General features: G+C 35.2%; 1 protein-coding gene across 1 annotated transcript in view; it reads right to left on the bottom strand.

Moving 5' to 3' along the window:
- Window positions 1–511: 511 nt before the first annotated feature.
- Window positions 512–23,194, bottom strand: part of ATR (ATR serine/threonine kinase) — a gene marked incomplete at its 5' end in the record, with an annotated part of 39,358 nt that continues 16,675 nt past the window's right edge. Inside the window, 26 exon segments of the mRNA XM_010001673.1 lie at window positions 512–820; window positions 2,176–2,281; window positions 2,527–2,678; window positions 3,537–3,690; window positions 3,811–3,967; window positions 4,835–4,985; window positions 5,729–5,872; window positions 6,190–6,390; window positions 6,841–6,975; window positions 7,736–7,968; window positions 8,720–8,817; window positions 9,230–9,372; window positions 10,640–10,819; window positions 11,332–11,491; window positions 11,866–12,042; window positions 13,259–13,436; window positions 13,956–14,047; window positions 14,642–14,733; window positions 15,422–15,586; window positions 16,431–16,609; window positions 17,088–17,295; window positions 18,526–18,663; window positions 19,571–19,691; window positions 20,573–20,688; window positions 21,387–21,500; window positions 21,713–21,919. Coding sequence (XP_009999975.1) covers window positions 647–820; window positions 2,176–2,281; window positions 2,527–2,678; window positions 3,537–3,690; window positions 3,811–3,967; window positions 4,835–4,985; window positions 5,729–5,872; window positions 6,190–6,390; window positions 6,841–6,975; window positions 7,736–7,968; window positions 8,720–8,817; window positions 9,230–9,372; window positions 10,640–10,819; window positions 11,332–11,491; window positions 11,866–12,042; window positions 13,259–13,436; window positions 13,956–14,047; window positions 14,642–14,733; window positions 15,422–15,586; window positions 16,431–16,609; window positions 17,088–17,295; window positions 18,526–18,663; window positions 19,571–19,691; window positions 20,573–20,688; window positions 21,387–21,500; window positions 21,713–21,919 — 3,975 coding nt within the window.

Genomic DNA, 23,194 nt, shown 5'->3' on the forward strand with positions numbered 1-23,194 from the left:
GGGGGGACAGAGCGGCGCGGGGCGGGGCCGCCGCGGCTCCCTGCCCGCCCAGCCCTGGCACCGCTCCCGCCCGCCTGTCCCGGGACAGGAAACGCCACAGGGCAGGAGTCCAAAGAAACCCAAAACTCAAGGCCTACTGAAAAAAAAACAAACCCATAACACTCATTATTTATAACAAGCCCTTCTGAACCACGAGCAGGAAACACTGAAAGAACCACTTTAATATCATATCAGTATAAAACTGCAATGTCAAATTTCCTAACCTAGAAGTAAGCCAAATGAGAAAAACCTTTACAAAACTACACAGTACTTTACAGAGTCCATTACTACAACACTGCAAAAATTCTTCATGAAGTATGTACATAAGAAACTTGCAGAGACCTGCTCAGTCTAATTTTTAAGCAGTTCCTATCTGCTGCCTTCTATATGTACACAAAACCTAAGCTGTCACACCTTACACACCTGCAAGCGTACTAATAACAACATACTTGCAAGTCTAGTGTATATTTTACATAAGACTGTTCTGCTGCTCACAATCAGAAATCAACAGACGTTATCAGGTATCACTGATTAGCACCTTCTCAAGAGTATTGTAACTTCATCACTTGTGAATGGTATTGTTCCAAAGGGAAAAAAAAAATAAAAATCACATGTATGGAGCCCAACCCATATACATCTGGCAGAGCAGGTTGTCATCACTTGCTTCCTGAATAAGGTAATGAACATGCCCTTCAATGGATAAGGGTAATCCTTTTATTCTGTTTCTAGTCTTAATGACACCTTGTAGCCGTTGGTCTATATCAAGGACGTGGGTTTTGGCCTGGAAACAAAAAAAGGAAAAACAAAAACTGCTATTATACATGAACTTCCTCTTCTTAAAATAAAAAAGTATTTATTATGATGTGTTTGAATTTCTGTATGGTAATTTAATACAAAGCCCAGTTGCCTACATCAGTTACTTTGAAAATAAAGGATACTCACATTTAAAAATAATTCTCTAAAATGCATAGATTATTGCTCAAGTTCTCTTACCTTACATTTTTACACATAAAACGTACCACATAAGACTGAAAAAGCTATGCAAGTGTATTTGAAAGTGTTAGAATGGTCTTTATTTCATATAATTACTTTCAAATAAACAAAAATTTCTAGTCTTTTTCTTGAAATTCTGAATAAAATTAAAGAAGATACCTAGTCTGGAAAACTGAGGCCAAAATTATGAGTAAATGAAAATGAAGAGGTTACGGCTGAGCAACTCAAAGTGAGTTGTTCTGAGACACAACAGAGCAGCTACTTGATACCAACTATTCACATACATTTTCTTTTAAAGCTCAAGCATAACACTGGCACCTATTAAAAAAAAAGAAGTTATATACAACTATGTGGGTGGTACTGTAACTAAAAGAAGGATCACAGCCTATAGCTAGTAATTGGTTGAAGATCAGGAGATAATCAGTGCTCAAACAGCTCAGGTAAGTTCCTTGATGTAACAGAGCTTCAGTACTGCACTTTGTCCTTAACTGCTGTGTTTGTCAGCACTCTAAGTTTTATTTTCTATTACACATAATTTTTTTCACTAAATATTAATTTTAAAGGAAAAATTAAACAAATGAGAATTTTTGCAAAGGGGAAAGAGCAAATATTACAGGTTGTGCAAGGTATATTTTGGATGAACAATACAGTTTGAATCAGCAGCTACAAAAGAAACAGCACTTAGGAAATCCTAATTTTAACCAAGTATTCCTTGGCATGTAACAAGGCACATAATTATTCAAAAATAAGCAAGCACTCACGAAAAGCACAAAAATATGCATGGAAAAATACTCCAGATGTTAACATCACTGTAAATCTGGAGGACAGTGCAACAGGCAGTGAGGGTATGCAGGAGCCCCATCTATCCTATTGCTTTTGTTGGTTAGTAACACTAATAAGAAAATCGTAGGCTCTATTTTCTATTATTCTTCAGTAGACAAATTACATTTGCTATAAATTAAAATGGTGTCTTTATGGATAAAATTATTAACATAGAGATATAAGCATGAAGAAATAACCACAGGAATTTTTTCAATTAAAGAAAACCCAAGAAAGTGAAGGTTGCAATTAGAAAATGTGTAACTGGCAACCGTAACAGACATTTGACTTTTTAGTACTTGGCTATTCTTGTTCTCAACTAACCTTTTCGTTGACAACTTCTCCGGTTTCGTTCACCTGTGCTTTGCTGTTCCCCTTCACAGGTTTACTCCATTCCACAAGGGGATCGTGGAGAAAAGTCTTTAAGACACTAAATAATTAAGAATAAAAAAAGAGTAAGATATATATATATAATACATTTTCAAAACAAGAACAATGTCAGGAGTCTAAAGTTAGCACTGATTGTTTATTTTTTTTTATATTCAACTGCCTGTCATAGACTGAGCTGCCTCACAGGCGTGTGCTGAAACTGACACATTCACCAGCAGTTACTGTTTCAGGTGTTGAGACTACAGGTAGCTTTTTCAGAGCTCATGGCAGAACCAGTTGCTGTACCTCATTAGAGGCTCCCTTTGATCACGCATGAGCCTCATGGTGACTTCACAGGCTCTTCGGAAGAGACCTTCTGTTCCCATCGGACCCATTCCATTAACCATGTTGTGAGTGAGACGAAAAGGAACAATTTCTGGAACTTCAAAAGTTTCTCCCTTTACATTGATAAAAAAAAGTGTGTCATAAGTGTTTTGAGCATTATTCAAGTAGAGGGTCACACCTGAATAATTTTTAGGCTTTTTCCCCATCTTTGTCAGTGGCAGTTTCCTAGCTGACAAGAGATACTTGCTCAGATCACAATCCTTCTCAGCTTTTAAAGGGAAATTACAGTGGATGAAGGATACCAACATCCAAATAACCTATTTTCCCCAGTTTTAAGACACCAATAGAGAGTATAAAATTTTGTTCTAAATATTTATTACTGCTCTGTAATTTCATGCAAAATGCTAACTTTTCTTTTGTAATATGCAAGTTAGCTTAAAAATATTTATTCTTTTCAAATTAAAGGTTATGTAGGACAACTCAGACTTACTAAAAAGCAAACAGAAGAAATAAACTAGTATCACTACCTCACTTACCTAAATTTAAAAGGACACATACTCCACACCAAAAGCATCTTTCTATAGGAACACCAGAACTCCCAATTCCACTCTGGCCACAATAGATGCTGTTTAGTTTTACAGAACCATTGGAATTTTTGTGCTGAATTGTGTGAGAAAAAAACCCCAAGAAACTTCACAGCAGCAGAATTCTGAATTTAGTAATTACAGCTTTTTTTGGAGGGTGGTAGTGTCACAAAATACAAACACACTAAAATTTGGGCTATTCTAAGTGTATTCACATCAGCTAATCTGATATTGGGTAAATCAAAAAGCTGGCTTTCATTAGTGCAGTACAGAGAACAATCATATACTCCTTACATATCTCAGACAAAAAAATCCCCAAGATGATAGAAATGTATAATTTACATGCATGTAGAATAAAGAGCAACTTCAGCAAGCAGTATTTCTCACCTTATTGAAAAGGCAGTTGAAATCCACATGTACACATTCACCAGTCAAGGAATCGAACAGGATGTTTTCACCATGACGGTCTCCTAAGCCAAGTATGTAACCTACCATGGACATAACTGCAACAGAACGACAGTAGGCTGACCTGCTGTTGTACCTGCAGGAACAGGCAGCACATGTGTCCAAGTTACTTCCTCAGGTTATCTGTCTTTATTCAGTAGTATCAGTAACATCTAGTGAAATATACAAAGTAGATATTCTTGAGCTAGTCACTCACCATGAAGTAGGATCAGGAAATGTTCTAAGAAACCATTCATGAAAGAGAGGAGGATGGCGAGGCAGAAGGACTTCTTTGAACATTTTCAGCTTTTCAGGCAAAGGTGCTGACTTTGGAAGCATGTGCTGACGCAATTCTTTTCCAGTCATGTAGATACCTGTCATAGACCTCCTCAATTAGGCAAAATAAAACCCCACCTACTGAGCCTCACACATACTAGTGGTGTTTTAGATAAACATACTATGGTGTTTTAGATAAACATCTCCATAAAGTTGAAATAAATTAATGGAAACTAACCCACAGAACACAGTGGTGGTGGGGTATGGGAAATTTAGTAACAAATCATCATGGTAACTTTAAGAGAAGACCTGGCAAAAACTCACCATTTTTATCAGTGGAGCAAGGGGAACACACATACACAAAATAAATCACCCTCACAAAGCCATTCATTAATTCAGCTGACATGTCTGGAGTTCCAAACTCCCAGTTGTCTGCATACATCCAGATAACATTTGAAATTTTCCCCCAAAGTTTTACTGCACTGACCACAAGGTTGTTTTGTTAACAAGAAATTCAGAAGAAGTCTTACCTTTTCTCCAGAAGGTTGCTGTACCCTCAATCTTGATGCAATTCTAAATTATCTTATTTATCTCACACAAATATAACAGAAATTAAAAACAACAGATCAAATCTAAAGACAAAGTTAACAGTCTTTTCTATTATTCAGTGCTGCACCTATATGCCCATGATGCTGGCACTGCTGCTGTCATGATCTCTAGAAAATAATGTAATAAGATGATTGTATTATTACTTCTTGTAATTACTACTTGTTTACTTCATGGGAAGCAACAATTCTTTTCCATTTAACAGTATGAGGCTACCACATTTATGAATAATAATATATCACATACAGTTAAAAACACAAGTGACTGCATCTTCCTAGGACTTAGTCTGATCCTTGTTGTCTTGTTTACTAATAAAAATACAAGACCTTTAAAAAATAAAATACCTCTATATTTTTTACCTTTTTCCTTGTAAAGCTTTATCAGTATATTTCTTAAACCAGCAGTATTGTTCACCCATTCAATTATGCCACATTCATCATTTAATGGAATAACTGCATAAGTTCGAATGTGAAGTTCCCTCCTTCGTGACTCTGCATCTTTTCTTAAGCACTATTCATGAAAGAAAAATGACATTAAGAGATAGCACAGATAGGATCAAAATGTATCAACAACATTAACCATTCTATCCATATCTGTTTTCCAATCACATGACCTAGAATGTAAATTCTACGCTTCACTGTCTGCAGTGGGTCAAATGTGAGCAAAAAGCTCATCTGTTCTCCAAGGCATACTAAAAGAGAATTTTGCAGTAAATAGTCAAACTGTAAAACTTATGTACATGGCTTAAATCCTTTAAAAGCAGTATTTGAAATAAGTGTTGTAGTGGATCAGAGATGCTATCATCTGCTTTAACCTCATGGAAAACAGAGTACCTTAAACTTAAGCATACTGCTGAGAAATAAAATATAACAAAAATAAGGAGAATGGCAACACTTTTAGTATTAAAAGATTAATTTATCTTTTTCTCATTAAAATATTTAAAAATACAAATTAGAAATGTAAATCATGACAGCAGACAGTTCACAGTTTTTTTACTGTAAATAAACTTTCCTGTATGTTTTTGTTGGAATAAGCAATTGTTTTGGCAAACTGTTGTACTTTGCTACTGCTTTCTCAAGTCTGTAACAAGTTACACATTATCAATTGATATTGATTTCCACTGAATTACATTTTGCAATAGTTTCACTTTTCTTCCAGTACTCTTCTCTCAAGGTAAATTGTTTTTTGTGTTACAGTTCAGCATTTTGTTCTGGCCATCAAGTTTATTCATCTAATTATCTAACTAATCAAACCTTGTTAATAAGGGAGTTGAACTCCATGAGCCGACAGTCTTTTCTTAAATCATCTTTTGGCTTACACATCATAATGTACGATTTCCCATCTGAACCTTTTAAGGTGATCTTTTTTGGCTTTTGAAGTGAGGCAAGAATTTCCACCTAAGGAAAAATTTACATTTTTATTAACACTCAAAGCAGATCATACAAAATAAAGTTTGACTGTAATGAATCACTGCAACCAATCACATTAGCACGTCCATGGTGCTACAACCTATTAACCTTAGGCCCAAACTTTATTGTTAATTTGTAACCAAAAGGCCCTATCTGTCTGAGGTTGTTAGGAGAGAAGCCACTCAATTTCCACAGAAGTAATTAAGATGCTTCCTGCTCAATCCTCCATTTCTAGGGAGGTTAGATATATTTGCAGCTATTTGTTTAACATGACATTTAAAATGAGCTGCCAACTAGAAGCTTACCGTATCATCAAAGCCTGCAATGTAGGCCCAGCATCCAGGGAAAGGGTCATGGTTAGCATGTGCACCAGGAATTGAAGGAAGAGTTGGTATCATTACAGATTGTAAAGGAATGAGAATTTCACTAAATGTGTGCTCTTCTACTAGTTTCTTAAGTGTTTTGAAATGAATATTCATGCTTAACGTTGAGCTGTTTCCATCAACCTTGAAAAAAAAAGGTGTTCAGAAGTTAAAAATAAAATATTACTGCTATTTCACATTAACTAATGAATAGAATAGAATTTATTTAGCTTTACCTTTATTATCAAGTTCATTTGCTCACAAAACACAACCAGTCTATTTTTATTATAAAACTGTGGAAGTTACTGGGCAAGAATCATACATGAAAACACAACACAATATAAAGCCCATGCACTGTGAAATGTACCATTATGTACTGCAATGTTTTGTTATGTGCTCAATTTAAAGCCATTTTCTATTTTAAAAAATATCTTTATTATATAAAAAAGATAAATCTTTTACAAGTTAGCCTAGTTTCTGTTCAATTGCAATAATGTAATGAATTGGCTAATGAAAGATATCAGAAGAAGTTTTATTAATGACATTTTAAAATAATCCTATTACATGCATTCATTCGCTTAGTTTTATAAGTACCGGTTTGTTGCATAGTTCCAAGAGCTTATCTGTAAGACGTGTTGCATCTCCAATAAATTTTCCTAAGGATTCCTTCATGTGAATAGCTTTGTTTAGAATTTCCTTACATCTATTGACACGCATAGGGTAAGAGGACTGAAAAAAGAGCAAAGTTAAAATTCATTAAACAATAGTAAAATCAACTAAAGAAACCTAAAAATCCACAGTAGTTAATACATTGTTTTCTCTACTTATTGTTTGTCATATTTAAAACATGGAGAAGGATGTTCTCCAACTGAAATCTGGTACCTGAACAAGTCCTGAAGTGGCATGGTTGGTGGTTTTATTACTTTCTGACACGGCTCTTGGGAGTCCCATAACATAAAGGCCAATATTCAAGAATATGCCAGTAAAGCCTGAATGTTATTTCACCAGCCTTAAAGAAATAGTACATGCCATACTTTCCAACTTGCTTTGGAATGACCTTAGCACCAGGTAAGTATTAGGACTAAGTGGCATATCTACCTATTTCATGTTAATCAAGGCACAGCGCCGATTATTCAAATGTAAAATTGGAAATGTTATTACAGTTACTAAAAACAACAAAATCTGTTGTCCGTAACTAAGCAATTCATCAGCTATTTGTTATCCAAATTTTCTTTCCTAATACATCATACAAGTCAGGATGCATGTCAGCATTCTAATCTAGAATATGTAAAGACTAACATCTGAATTTTAGACTGCAACCAACTCTTTGGCAGTGATAGCACCTCTGTTTCACAAAACTGTATCACAGCAACTGAAACACTCAATTCCTTTACATCATCTTGAAGCAAAATACATTGTGTTCACACTTCTCTCTGATGAAAACAGCTGCACAAACTTAATAAAGGTGTAGCTATACATATCAAGGTACCTTGGACACAGCAGTCATCATCCACATTGCTTGCTGTGGATAGGCTAAAAACACTTTAGCAACAATCACCATCAGGACTGCAAAGACTTCATCATGGGAATGGCAGATTCGGGAGATTAACTGAGAAAAAGCTGTCAGGAACTGGTAAGGAGCCAGGTGATTTGTGTGCTCTGTAATCACCTTATTTATTTTAGCTAAATCATTTTTCATTTGACCACGTTCTGAACGACCAGCTGAAAAACACAAGAGGACAAGATCAGTTTCCTTTATTTTCCTCGTCAGAAATGTAAAGTCATTTAAATCAAGCCCACAGCTGGTAATTTTCATAAGCCAAAAAAACTTAAGGAGCAGCTCCTACTGTAAAGATCTTTTTTAACATAGCATACAATAACTACAACATATGCTATTTAACTAACCAGATTAACAGGAAATAAACAAGCACAGACGGACAGGAACATGGAACAGACAACACTGGAAAAGCTCTCCTTGCACTCTTAAAATAAAACACCTATTACTCCTCTAAAATGGTGTAGTGGCATATAAATACAACAGTGTATTTCCCTAGTAAAAGGACTCCAATGTTTAGCGGAGATGAAATGAAAAATGTCTTTATAAAGACATGAAATAGCAGGTCTGCTCCAATCTCCACCCTTGCATCTGAGGACCCAGGATAAGCAGCACACCGACAGAGAAAACAGCTTCTGATGAGCCTGCAGCCAAATGCAGTTGACCTGAGTGCACAGTTACCTGAGGAACAACACTCTCTCATTATATATTTTTAAAAAATCCTGGAGGGTTTAATTAAAATAATATTTTCCTACAGATAAACATCCTGTGGTTTACAAGGAAAACAGGTTTTTTTTGTTTACATTTAATCTCAAGCAGTAAGTCTAAACAAAAAACTGTGAATATACTTCACTGCTCTTGCAATTTTATATTCAAAAGTATGATACAGGAAGTATGCACTGGGAAAAAATGCTGTACCTTTATCATATTCATATGCTTTTGCTCCAAAGTCCAGCCATAAAGACAGCATTCTTGGCATTGATTGGTAGATGAACTGGTTTCCATACTGTAGAGACCTGTGATTACATGTTTAATGCACAATATGTTAATTACATGTATTACAAGCGTTACAAACATCCTTAATTGTTTCACATTCCATTCCTGACTTTAGAAATTTATGTTCAGCATTTTAATGCATCTACAACAACTAAAAGCTTAGTAATATACCAAGATTTTTGTTTTATTAGTCAAAATAGTAGATGAAATAATTAACTGTTTTACACAAGACAGACAACAATTGCTTAGTCAGAAGGCAGAAGTAAATCAATTAGTTATGAAAACAAAAGGACTCATTGAGAATTTTTGTTTTACAACACTACATAAAATCTTGAGTCAGTCTGAACTGTTGAAAGACAATATATAAACATTTTTTTCCATGTAACAGTCATCTTTCTATAGAAACTAAAAAAAGTTCCCCCAGGGTCTAACCTCCCAAAATGATGAACTATGTATCTAATCAGATCTCCTTGTTTTTCCATCTTGTTGTCAGTTACCATTGGCATTAATTTATCATAATATTTAGCAAGATAAAAATGTCCATCTTCCCATTCTGGCAAGAAAGTTGTAACATCCTGCAAGAAAATCAGGAAGATATAAATACTTTTGAAAGGATGCTAGATTTAAAATAAAATATTCTCATGAAACAAGAATCACATTAGCTACCTTGGAGTAAGGTAAAAAAGTATGAATTGTAACATTGTTAACTCCAAAACTGTAATTTTGCCCCAAGATACCTGTCCAAACTATAAGTCTGTTCTTAAAATACCTCTTGGATTTGGAAACAAAAAGATAATTTAAGACAGGATGATGTAGGATTCCTCAACTATGAAAGATTTTAGATAATTAAAAAAATATTATTATCAAGTTCCTCATAATTACAGGCTTAATACTGGGTTTCTTTTAGTTTTTTGGAAAGTGAAACAGCAGGATGTTTTACACATTTCTGTTTTCTTTCTAAAAGCATGGTGATTAAAAGAAAAGAAAAAATTGTGTGACATATATTAGAAAAAAACCCCACCAAAAAAAAAACTTAGCAAATGGCACATCCATTCTCTAGTAACACTGGCTTGTTCCCAGTGGCAATATTTAGACAGCAGAGAAATCTAAGCATTAGAATTTTAATAAAATCCATCGAAATCTCATTAGTTCCCATAATTTCCACCTTCATTTCATCTGATACATCATTGGACTTTTTCTCAAAATGACTGTTACAGAAGTAGGACAGTGATAAATATTAACAGCATCAAATGCCACAAATTGGCTAGAAGACATACATTTTAAGGAAGCATAACAAGCTGCATCTACTACCAGTTTAATATGCAATATTAATCAAAGCCAAAACAGCGTGTCACTGGCATAGCAAGATGAAGCAGTGTAGCATTTGGTTCTTGAAGAACAACACACCAGATGCCTCTTTTCCTAGCTAGTTCTTCAGAGATTGGAAACGTATGTAAAGAACAGTTAGAAGACACTACCAGAAAAAGAACACTGAAGCGCACTGCAATGTGCCATCATACCTCACTGTTTATTTACAGTAGCCACATTTTAGTGAGGAACTCTAATTTGTGCATGCATAAGAAAAAAGCCACATTCTTATAATTCGCTTTTTACTTGAAAAGTATTCTTAGCTCCCTGTGTTGACATGTGCAACCAAAGCTAATTCAGATCGATAAGCCTTTATAAGATCTACCTCACTCCTACACATTGACAGACCATTTAATCCCATTTATGTCATCCCTGGTTGACATAACCAGGAGCATAACAATAGCTTACTTAGGGGTTATGTTATTATTCTGACAAAAAAACAACAGGGCTGTTAGCACTAGTATATCAGATTACCTTGTACTTTTTCATAACTGCATTGCTTTCAAAGTTGGCAGTTTCTTCCATAAATCTGCCCACTAGCAGCATTGCCCGACCATGGATGAGTTGATTTTTGGTACTGCATGGTGCTTTATTTTCAGGGAAACATAATTCAACTCCCTTCTGGAGAACAATGAGTGCTTGATGAGCTTCACCCTAGGGGAAAGAGGAAAGCATTTTATATACTGTAAACAGGAGTGATGTGGAACTCACACCTTGCAGCTGTTAATAAGGCAAAGCCATGTCCCCAGGTATGTTCTAGACCATTCTGACTGTGGTTATTGCGTATTACTGACTTCAAAATCTTCTTGTTATCTCAGAATTGTCACTTTAGGTTTACAACAATTGCTCCCACGTTTGCTGCCTAGCTCTATTCATTAAAAGGCTACAAATTAAGGAAATGTCTACTATTAAGATAGTTTTAGCTTTGACAGAGGCAGGTAATCCACCATTTTATGAACAGCTCCCACAAAAGTTGATAGATACAGAAAAGGGCTGACTAGCAGTTGGAGGTAAAAACTTGCCATGGCTCAACTGCCATTAGAACATGTTGATAGTCCCAGTTAACATATTTTGTGTATACTAACTGCAAGCCTTTTTTTCTTGAGGAAAACTAAAGATTATTTTCTTGCATGTAAGATAGTAAGTTCCATTTTTGTTTTCCTTACCTTGGACCAGAGCCACTTTGCTCTTTCTATATATAGTTCTGAGAGTGTAGATTCCCCAGCATTCAGAAGAGCATTATACGCAGTCTGGTGATGACCAGCTTTTCTTGCAACTCTGGCACTCTGGAGCCAACACTGACCAACAAGCTCACTGTAATCCTGGCTGCAGAGATAATTTTGCAGAAAATGAAAAATTTCAGTCACAAAAGCTACTTTGCAACCTGAAGTAAATATTACAATCTGTCGAGACATAAAATTTCTCAATAAGCTATATACTACACAGCGATACTTTGAAATTATTTGTAATGTATCTGTTTCGCATTTTTTCCATCTAGGCCTGAAAACAAATGCTCTTCTCCCTGTCTATCCCTTATCTTTCCTAGAAATATCACTTTCCCCTTCTCTTTTGAAGCTATGTTATATTGGAGGGGACAGCTTTTGTCTACAACATAGATTTTCACATTTTTATCTTCTTTCATCCAACACAGACATTACTGAGAATACAATGTGGACAGACAAGAAACAGTACATTCTCACCTTTTACTGAGACTAAGCAATGCCCTTCTCAGTGCCAAAATGGGTTCTTTTGCTCTGTAAGAGTTCTGGGTCATTTCAATACGAGCACACCAATTCAGGGAGTCTCTACCATGGTCATCAGCTGGTTGCTGAAACATCGGTCCAATACTGTGTTCTAACTCACACAGCATGTGCAACCTGTGTTAGCAAAATAAAGGCAAAAAAATCTGTTGAAAATGTGTTGCTGTTTGAGATCTATGCAAGTTTTGCACAGCTTTCTCACTTCCCTTTCTAAAAGTTGGCTGTGTAAATAATTTGAAACAGTAGGATTTCTTCTGAAAGCAAAAATACAGCAAAACCAAACAAAGAAAATCAAGGATTTTTAAACTCATAAGTAAGTTTATCACTATTCCTATACTAAGCTGCTGACCACAGACACAATGAAGATCACTCGGAGAGGAAGTCAATCTTCAAAAGAGTATTTATTTCCATTATTTCTAGAAATAATTCTTCAAAAAGTCTGATATTTTCAACTAGTATTATTTTAGTGAAAATATACTGTCTGGTACTTCAACATCTTGAAAATAGAGTTCTTAAAATTATTTTAATATACCCTTATTATTAGCTATCACTGTAAGCATGTGAAGAGGCAAAGCTGAAAGCTTGTAAACACCTATGTTTTTACTGGCAGAGCCTAAGTACAGTGAGTGTATGTGACAGAGACAGGGGCTGAAGGCTTCCAAGTAGCCCAGATCAACAGCTAAACTGGACTACTTTGAAACACTTAACTCTCAATACTCAAACCACACTTCATAAATAAAATAACACTGAAAAAATTACCAGATCAACAGAGAATTAAGAAATATGTACTTAAATTGGCTAGTTTAATGCAGAACCTTGTCAAAAGGATGTATTTACAGTGCAGAGGAAGTATTAAGCCTTTTTCATTTAGAAAAAGACTACTCACTTCTAAGTCCACCACAGCCAACTTCAAAATTGAGAAAAAGAGTAAAACTACTGAAAAGGATGGGGTTGCATTTTTTACTGCTTTTTGTTGGTAAAAGAAAGGAGTACTTTCAGCCCACCATACAGATAAATGAAATGCTCTTAAGTTACTGGAACTACTGGTCTATATGTATTACTTTAAGGATAGAATTAAATTGTTTTTATTACCTAACCATGCTTGCTGATTTTGGAAAACTATGCCCAACAGTTTTACTGTAAGTATTTTTTCATGAGGGATAAAGTCCAAATTAATCAAAGGTCTCTAGTTGGCCAAGTACAAAAAAAAAAAAGTAAAAAAAAAAAAAGTAGACAGAAAATGCACACCAACATCACTTATTTGGAAACTTTTTGCTGCATAATCGATGATGTTACTTCTGGATTTGAAAATCATGACATGAAAATCAGAAACCTGATAATATGTTCGTATCCTCGCTGATAAGATCCTCTTTCAAAACTTGCTGCTGAAAGGGGTACAATCTGCTCTGCTCGAACAATCTTGAGTGTTTCATAAAAAGCTGCTTCATTTTTCTTCTTGGCTGATAATAATAGATGTCCTAGTCTGACACTCCAAGTAGTGGACTTCACATCTTGGGAGAGGAAAAAGAAGCCTCTGTGTTAAAAGAAACTGTTTCTTTAAGCAGCTTAATATGAATATGCTAATTTGTCTTAACATACTACTGGAAAAATAAGGTTTTTTAGAACTCATTAATTTTAGAAATACTAGTTGTCCTGCCACCTTTTTGGGTGTACAAGTCCTGATCCCCACCTGACCACACCCAGACACTTCCCTAGTTTCCAACCTGTCACTACCCCTCATGTCTGTTACCACATGGATCACCATCTCCTGCCTCTATTGAGACAGACTGCAACAACTTGCTAGCACTTCTGCCCACAAGCACTAGTTTGAAATTTATTCTCAAAGACTATACAGTTTACAATCAAATAGATTTACAAAATCTAGAAGAGGCTCCGAGCCAAACCTCACTTCAGTTAAACCCAAGACTGAAGAGCTACAATAGCTGCCCCTTGATTCAAGACGATTATAGACTAAAATATACTTGTAAAAAATGCAAGAATATTCATATTTTAGTATCATGATAACTCACCTGAAGCCAAATAATTTTCCAGTAAATCCCACTGTGACAGTTTCCAAGCTGCTTCCACTCTGTAAGTGTTCAATTCAGAAATCCATTCAGACCTGTTAAAAGAAAATGAAGGCAATAAAAGCTTGTGCTGAACTCAGTATTTTTTTTCCTTTCCCTCCTTAGTACCTTAGTTCTACATTATACTTGCAAATACTCCTTATCTAGAACTTCTCTTGCTTAAAAAGAATCAAGGTAATCTGGCTTCAAATAAAACGTATTAAAACCAAGGACATACATTGATAAAAAATAGCTGAACAACACAATCCCACAAATTCAGTTTCCAACTAGTGCATTTAACTTCTATGGCAGAGTTTAAAATTACCATATTGCAATCCCGTTATCCTATTAGGCTACAGAATAGCTATGGAACAAGCAATATGTAAGACAAAGAATTAAACATTCTATTTAACAAATTAAAGTACATATCAACACTGCACACAACGCAGACAAGAAGTACTAACATTCCTGCAAGTCTTGAAAAAAAATTTATAAACAAAGCACTTAAGTTTTCTAGCTTCCCACTGCTAATTGAATATGTTTTATAAGCATCAAATGCTTGATAATGTAAAAAAAAATAGCTACTGAGGCATAGGTGTAACACAAGAGCTTCCTATTACTCAAATAGACATATTAGTTGCTTACAGTACCTGTTTGCAAGTACTCCGTTGACCTGAGTAATGACAGTAGATAATTGACCAAGGCCTAACATGGACTTCACTACACCATGATAATGAAGGATCTAGAAAAAGAGAGTGAAAAAACAACACCCAAAACCAAATTAAAAAAACCCCAACATATATATACACATTAATGGAATTCATGGCAGCATGAAGGAGGAAATAGGCCCATTTGGATGCTTTTTATAATATGAAAAGGCATAACCAATTGCACCATAAGCTAAACAAACATTCAACATTTTTAAAGTCTCTGATTATGAAATAACTTTCATCACTCTATAGGCAATTCCTGAAATGCATCTCACCACAAACATAGTTAGATGTTAATTTATTAACACTCATATCAGAACTGTCAATATAAATTTGATTTAAAGTAATTATTGACAACAAGAAGAAAAAAGTCACAGGACAGAACTAAACCCAAAACCTTAAGCAATTTCACTCTCTATAAAAATGTTTTCCTACTCAGGAATTGGTAAGTTGATCTAGCAATAAACCTGGGATAGGCATGCAAATATTAACCCATGCCTGCAATTATATTACAAACCCAGCAAGAAATTTGTTTCAGTTTGTAAGACACTTCCAATAGCTATAATTATTCAGCAAATGCCACCGTAAACTCGTGTTCCCATTTTATGTAAATATCTTGAAGAGGTATTTTTGGCTTAGACTTGTGTTAATTAATAAGATAGAAAAACATAAAATCATTCTATGTGTTTATAAAAAATAAAGAATTTGTCTTGTACTTACCTGATCAGGTTCTAGTTGGATAGCCCTATCATAACAGGCTGTTGCATCTCTTAACAAACCAATACTTTCGTGTTCAAGGATTTGTTCTTTGAGAGACGGTTCTGCTTTCCGAATTGCACTCACCCCAGCTACTCCATCCGGCTCATGCATAGCAGCATACAATTTCTTTATTCAAACAGAATCGGAAATGGACATTAAAACCAACTCTAAAACAACAAGAAATTTTATGTATATAACGTGCACAGAATCACACACCTTGAGAACAAACTACTCAGTATGACTTCTTGGCATTAAGTTTTCATGGAAGATGTCAATTTTGCTTGGCTACTTCCCAAGTTTAGCCCTACTTTGAAACAACACATCAACTTACCTGAAACAATATATACAAATGGCAAAACAAATATCCTATTATCACATAATAAAGTAATATACTAGGACGTTGCAGATTACGTAAGGCGGAAAAGCAACATACTAAGTTTTTCAAAATGGAAATGCTACTGAGACATATAAACCATAAGGAACCACAAACAGGCTTAGCCCACAGGTTAAAATACTTCTTGAAAAGAATTGCAATCTTTTTCAATACCTTTAACATTAGCTCTTGCTCTACTTTAGAATAAGCCATTTAGATTTCCTTCAAATGTGTTTTGGCTTTGCTGTTTGTTTTTTTTAAAGTTGGCTGTTTTCTCTTGACAAAAGGCACAGGGTTAACTAAAAGCAATAAATGCTATTCTTTAAAAAAAAAAATTAACTATTTTCAGGATTTTACAATATTTTATTATACACTAGAAAGCTACTCATTCCTTTTCATTTAAGGAGCATGCTAAGCAAGGGGAAGTACTAAAAACTGCTGAAAGGCAGATGACTAAACACTTGCAGCAAACAGCAAGAGCCTGACTACATCCTTTCAGCTTCCCACCTCCAATAAGAATTTTACCAAGCTTTATTCATGTATGTCTATTTTAATTTTAAAATAAAACAAACAGTAAACAAGGAAGAATTTCAGAACCTGAAGAAATCCAAGGTGCTCCTGGATGTTTTGTTTCTTCTCTGTGATGAATGATTCAAAGTGCATCACAGCCCTTGTGTAAGCCTTGGAGCGAAAAGAAGCCACAGCTAGTGTATCCTGAGGTATGAGGTCTAGAAATCGTGTCACATTTTGATATTCTCCATAGTGCTCAGTTGATGCTATGGAAAAAAACAACAACCCAAAACAGTTTTAAAAGTCTGTCCATTAAAGTTGCTTTTCTAAGAACTACCTTATGCATCAAAAGTCGGTTACTATTTTCAAAATTTAGTGAAGTATTCAGATTAATTTAGGAACACATTTTTCTCTTCTGACAACAATAATTTATTTAAAACAATCCTGGTGAACTTCCTACATCTTGCATGAAAGCTTAAAATATGTTACACTGAACCTTTAGAAAGCTACCAAGAAATGAACATTTTTTAATTTTAAATCTGTATTTCTTACAGTGGGCATTCAAAACTGTGGATTTGAGGTTGGAGGGCGTGGAAATCACAATATAATAGTAATAAATCATAAAGCAGACTAAACATATTACAGTAATTGTGAATTCTTAAGTGGTCATAATGTGAAGTGACAAAATTACATATTTATTTGAACAATGTAAATGCCATTTTAAACAAAATAAGCATCACTCACTTTTTAGATCACCTCTGTCTTTGCTAGACTTGCTAGCATTTTTCTCAGCAATCAGCATTTGAAACTTATGTCTAGCCCACTGAGTTAGATGATCAAGCATGGAGAACACTGTCTGCGTGCTCAGCTGACTAAGATCAGATGCACTGTCTTCAAGTCTTCTAGTAGCCTGGTCATCGTGTTTCAAAACAGCCATAATCTCCATGTACACCTACACAAACATTAATGCGGTAAAAGACAGAAGTGTCATACAGACATCAAAATAGTAGGAAACAGCAATGAACACAAAAAGGGAAGTGAAATACTAGATATTTGAATTACGTATTTTAATAATTTTGGGCTTATTTGCAAACTCTGTTTGTCCTGCAATCTTAAGAGAAAGAAATGGCAAACCAATTAGCAGTTGTTGTCAGAAGACTCCATACAAGGAGAAAGCCTTTGAAAATTAAACCCTTGGATTCAGAATAGCCATCACAGCTACTGGAATCTCAAGTTTCAAGACATAATGAATGCTACCACACCTTTGTTTTATACAAGTCAGGTTACCTAAATCAGAGAGCTAATGGTGAAAAAAGGGGCAGCATAAATTAAACTTATGCCCTTTTGTGGAGGCCCACTCACTGGAAGTGTCCAAAAGCAGGCTGGATGGGGCTTTGAGCAACCTAGTCTAGTAGGAGGTGTCCTTGCCCATGAGGAGGGGTTGGAACTAGATGATATATAAGGTCCCTTCCAACCCAAACCAATTCTATCATTCTATGAAAGACCTGCTTCCTGTTTTAGTCAACAGAACAAGTTAAGCATCCATAACAGATGCTTACTGTTGGTGTAGTTGATCAAACAAGAAAAATAATCACACACCTCTACACACCCACAATGTTTAAACACAGTTATCTTAGCTATGAAATTTCAAATTAGTAGAATATAAGTTTTATTTTTTAGTCTCCTCAACTTCTGATAGAGGAAAATGATGCAAACTAGACTGGACTATTCATTTCTCTCCTATCCCTGTTTTGCTGCAAGACACCTATGAAGCCTCATCTGCACGAGTCTGGTAGCTAAATAGTTTTTCCACTTATTTAAGTGTATGCAAAGGACAAAAAAAAATTAAAGGTGTAAATTCTTGGAAGAATACAAATTGATTTGATTTCTTGTGTGTGTTGCACTCTCCATCTTTGTAGCACTCCATCTCTTGATGTTACTGCCTAATCTCTCATCCTAGGCCCTCCTGAAGAAACAGATGAAAATCCACAAAAAAGCAGTTCAACACAAACCTCTGTATATTCAAAACCCCAGCAAAAAAAGTTATATTATTACTACAGGAAATTGAGTTTAACGTCTATACAATTTGCTCATGTACATCTGCAGGAATTCTGCAGAGCTGAACAGCTCTTAAAAGATCAGCTCTGAACATTCTGTGAAGAATCTCTCTTACACAGCTCACCTCTTGTTGATCCTCTTGACTGCATCCCAACAAAACATATACAAGGATATGTGGAAGCAGATAAATTGTCACTTTGTAGTCATTCTTCATCATAATACTGCAGCAGTCAAAAACCTTTCTGGCAAGCTCATGTCGCACCTACAAAAAAGTGTTATTTTCAGAAAAAGTATCATTACAAAAGTGAAAATGCCTGAACAATTTTCTTTTTCTTGACAAAATTGAACAGAATTTGTAGGATGTTTGTCTCCTACAGAAAGTTCATCTGACTTAAACCTGCAACCAGGATGCCAGATGGCAGCAGCTAGTACGTGTCAGCTGCTGATACCATAAAGACAGGCAGGCATTTACTATGTTTCAATTTTCCATGTTTTCTACATGGCTGGGAACTTGCAGTGGCCACAGAAAAAAAAATAAATAAATCAAGGCCAAGAATCTACTACTGCACTCAGCCTCTCTTCTGTCTTTAAGAGCCTGCAAAAAGTAGGAAACTATTAAACCATGGAATTCTTTGCCTGAAATATAAAGAGGACAGTGGGGTTACTGAGCTATTATGATTTAACTCACTTCTTAGAATAGCTCATTTAGAAGCAAAATTTTCAGTGGGTCACTTACATATTGGAAGGGGAAAAGGAAAGGAAGAAAAAGATAAATCCTTTTTTTAATGTGCTGGGGCTGTGGAGCTATGAAGAAATTTAAAAAGCCTTTCAGAAACTGAGACGGTAAATTTTAGGTTTTCCAGAAGCATTTCAGATACTTTTCAGAGGCATTTGTTAATGCCTTCAGCTACACAAGTGTCACTGGACACAGGCAAACTTCCTGGACTTGTGGCTTTGACACTACCTGTGAAGCCCAGCCAAGAAGCAGCACTTCTGGGGAAGGGAAGGTGCCTGGTTACCCTGATGACGCCAAGGAGTATTTAGGTATTTGCTATAGGCCTACAGCAAATAGGCACATTCCCACATCCATCCCTGACTTTCAGAAACTGAAATGTGGTTCAAGAACCATTTTATATATAGCAATATAGAGAGCAGATTTATTCTCTTACCTTTGTTATGAGATAACCTGCCCAAGTTGCTGACCATTCTGCAAAATTATCACCTAATTTACTTAAGTAAATTGGCTTCTTCATCTTAGACCAATTTACAGCCTTTTGGTAACTTTTGTACCTGTAAATTTGAAATATCCATTTAATAAAACTAACTTTTTCATTTAACATAATAAAATAAACCAGCACATTATCATTATAAAGTTCTACAATAATAATAATGTTTAATCTTCTGATTTTAAAAGAGCATTAGTACTTTCAGTACTCAACTTCTTTTATTCTAGTTTCTTAAAATGAAACATGAAAAACAAACAATGTAACGTTACCAGAATTTTTAAGAATACCTGAAAGTGCTGTTCAAATTAGATTTAAGGAATGCAGATTGATAAATATTTGATTACTACAGTTTTGACAGGAAAAACCCAGAAAATAGATGAAAGCCAAGAAATGCCAAAACCTTTGTTTTCTAAAAAGGTAAAACTTTTCAGGGATAAGCATGACTGTCTTCATTTGGAAATACAAAGGAAGCATTGTTGATTATTTCAAATTAAGGTGTATACATAAAGTTTTATTCAATTATTTTTATCTTTAATTCAAAAAAAGGATAAGTCAAATTAAAACCCAATGAACTCCTCCTACTTCTATACAGGGTAGGAGTAAAGGGATATTAAAGGATTTGAGTTTGTACTCAAAGTGAGAATTTGTGCACAGGAAATAGAACAGAAACAAAGGCTTAAAAACATCATATCAAACAATGCTCTAGAGATACACAGGCAAATTTGGGCAAAGTATGAGCTCAGAATTTTGCATGTGATTTATAGATAATTGCATTCAAGTGCTAACTTGGCGTTAAATACAAAGATGTTATTTGAATTTTGAATATACACATAACACTTCACAGAAGAGTGACAACCACAAAACCAAATGAATTAATTGCTACCCTAGAGAAAAAAAAAATAATTAAAGCTGTTATGAAAATAATTTGCTTAAGTTTTCATATACCGTGTTTTTAAGTGAGGTTCCAAGATCTCCTGCACGTGCTCAGGAAACCTCCTCCAAAGCCTGGAGCCTGGGCAGTCAGTGTTTGTCTCTCTACAGTCATAGATAGACAGTAATTCCTGGAAAGGCATGGTTTACATGACCAAGTTAGCATTGAAAATATTTCATTACCACAGTCATAACAAAAATGGGTGTATATACAGAAGTAATGAGATAAGAGATTAAAGAATGCTTAATTCAGAAATTACAAACGCAAGACTTTTGCCCAGCATAGCTGATCCCCTATTACTAGGATGTGTTGATTTCAACTAACTGACAATTCCCCAGATACTCCAGTTGTTTTTTGTACCATATTATCTTGTATTCTTCACATCTGCCATAAACCAGGATTAGAAGTTAGTCTGAGTTCTCCTTGTGCATAAGTTAATGAAATCTACTTATGCAGCTGACTACCTGGGACCACTTATTTTCTCCTGGAGCAAAGAACTGTCCTCAAGTTTTCACAAAGATATTAAACAACAAAAAAAATTCACCAACCACCAAATCAGCTTGTATTTGGCTAATCAGCACAATATACTAGTGTTGGAAAATAAGTGCCTTTTATTTGATGACTCCTCCCAATCAAGCACTGAAGAGTTTTAAAAATAAAAAACCACTAACCTGAATAATCACTGACCTTGCAATTTATAGTTGTATAGCATAAACTTCCAAATGCTTAAACACATACTTCAAAATGCACATATATATATTATATAATTCTAACTTCAGTGTGATAGGCAATTGTGAAGAAAAATTAAGATCTAATGATGTATCTTACCTGAATTGCATATGCTGCAGAATCTTGAGCACGGACATTATCAGCATAAGCAAGGAATGCTCTGGTCAGTTCCATTAATAACCCATAGGCAAAATTTGGATCCTCCACACCAGCCTCATTCACAAACAGAACATCAGTTTTAATAAAACAGAGCAATAACTGTATTTGTAATCTCAGAATAGTAACTTTGAAGCTTGATTCTAAACATTGTACATGAGTAAGCAAGTATAGATTTCCAAAGGGTCTAAAGACCAGAAGTTCCCTGCTCCTAAATACTTTTTAAAAACCATTAACACTAAACAAAACAGAAGGACAGTACTTCTTACCACAAATGTAAAATGTTTTCCTTGAGTTTCACTTGTTGAAAAATCCAGCCTCCCAGGATCTATAGCTCCCAGTTCACCTAAACATTCTCCACAAAGTAGCCGGGCTTGAGAATTTGCATCCTGGCAGCCAATTAGAAGTACAGTTACCAACTGGGAGATAACTGGCTCCACAGTTTCACTGTCTGTTACGTACTTGATCAGTTTTTCCTAGGAAGGCGAAAAACAAGATGAGTTAATCTACAACCTTGGTTATGGTAAGTAATCTCAGAAATTTTCCACTTGTAACTCACTTCATATTTCATTTACCCCTAACTTCAGGTTAGCAATTCAAATACTGTTATTTCCTAACTGTAGCCCAGGTGCCCTAAACTGCTTGCTACTCTAGGAATGATGAAACATCAACAGGAATGAAGGATTTAGGACTTAATACTGCTGCCATGGCAAATATTGTTTTTCATTATCATATACCTCTCCATTAACTTAATTCTCTTTCCTTGTCTTACCAAGAACCTCTTTTCTACATTATCTTTTTCATTTATCTGTCCCTATTCCTCATGTGTTCTCATCCTTCCTCTCAATTTCTTTCATGTAGCTGTTGTCACACCTTTTGGTTTCTCTGCCATTTGTATCCTTATTATTTCCCATGGTTGCACTTAGTCACTCTCTGTTCTACAAAGTCCAGGCTTTCAAGTCCTTCAATCAATGCCCATAATTTGAATGGGATGTCCTTTCTTTTTATTTTGTCCCAGCTGTTATTCCCCCGTTCCACATTTAGTCCAAATACAGAGAATTTTTTGTTTCATAATGTGAAGATGTTTGCCATTGTTATGTTTGATGAAAAACTGAAACCAAAACCAACATAACAGAGCAATAATAACTCTGAAATAACAGAGCAAATAGTTCCACAAGCTGTGAAACTAAGGTTGTTTTGCCTCATTTATTTTGCTGGGCTTCTAACTAAGCAAGACATGCCAAGGTTTTGCTGATCTGAGCTGCAAGAACTACTGATTGGCCATGATTGTTTGTTCATTTAGCTAGGATTTAATTTTTTTAATCTCTGACTGAAGAGTGTCGCACAATCTTACAGCTACTAAGGGGACAGATTTATTTTTTTTAATAGACCCCATACATGCCTCTGAGCTAATAACCACACAGATTTGCAAAGCAGCATCTTCAACTTGTACCTCGCTATAAAATTTATTTGAATATAATCAATGGATTCAAATTTTTAAGGGTAAAAGGCAAAGAAGGAAGAGAAAAAAAATATACCAAAGGTTTCAGGTGGTTACACATATATTACGTCTTTCAGATATAACACTCACACACAAAAAAACCCTGGATTTAGTGTGTCTGTCTCCTGAGGCAAAAGCCCTACATGTTGTAACAGAGGACAAGCCCACACAATTGAGTGCTGAAATGGACTTCTTAGATACACCTTTCTTCAGAGTTGAAAAAAGATAAGAAACCCACCAACAGCCTTGC

The sequence above is a fragment of the Chaetura pelagica genome, unplaced genomic scaffold, assembly GCF_000747805.2.
Source record: "Chaetura pelagica isolate M959 unplaced genomic scaffold, ChaPel_1.0 scaffold207, whole genome shotgun sequence".
Taxonomy (NCBI): domain Eukaryota; kingdom Metazoa; phylum Chordata; class Aves; order Apodiformes; family Apodidae; genus Chaetura; species Chaetura pelagica.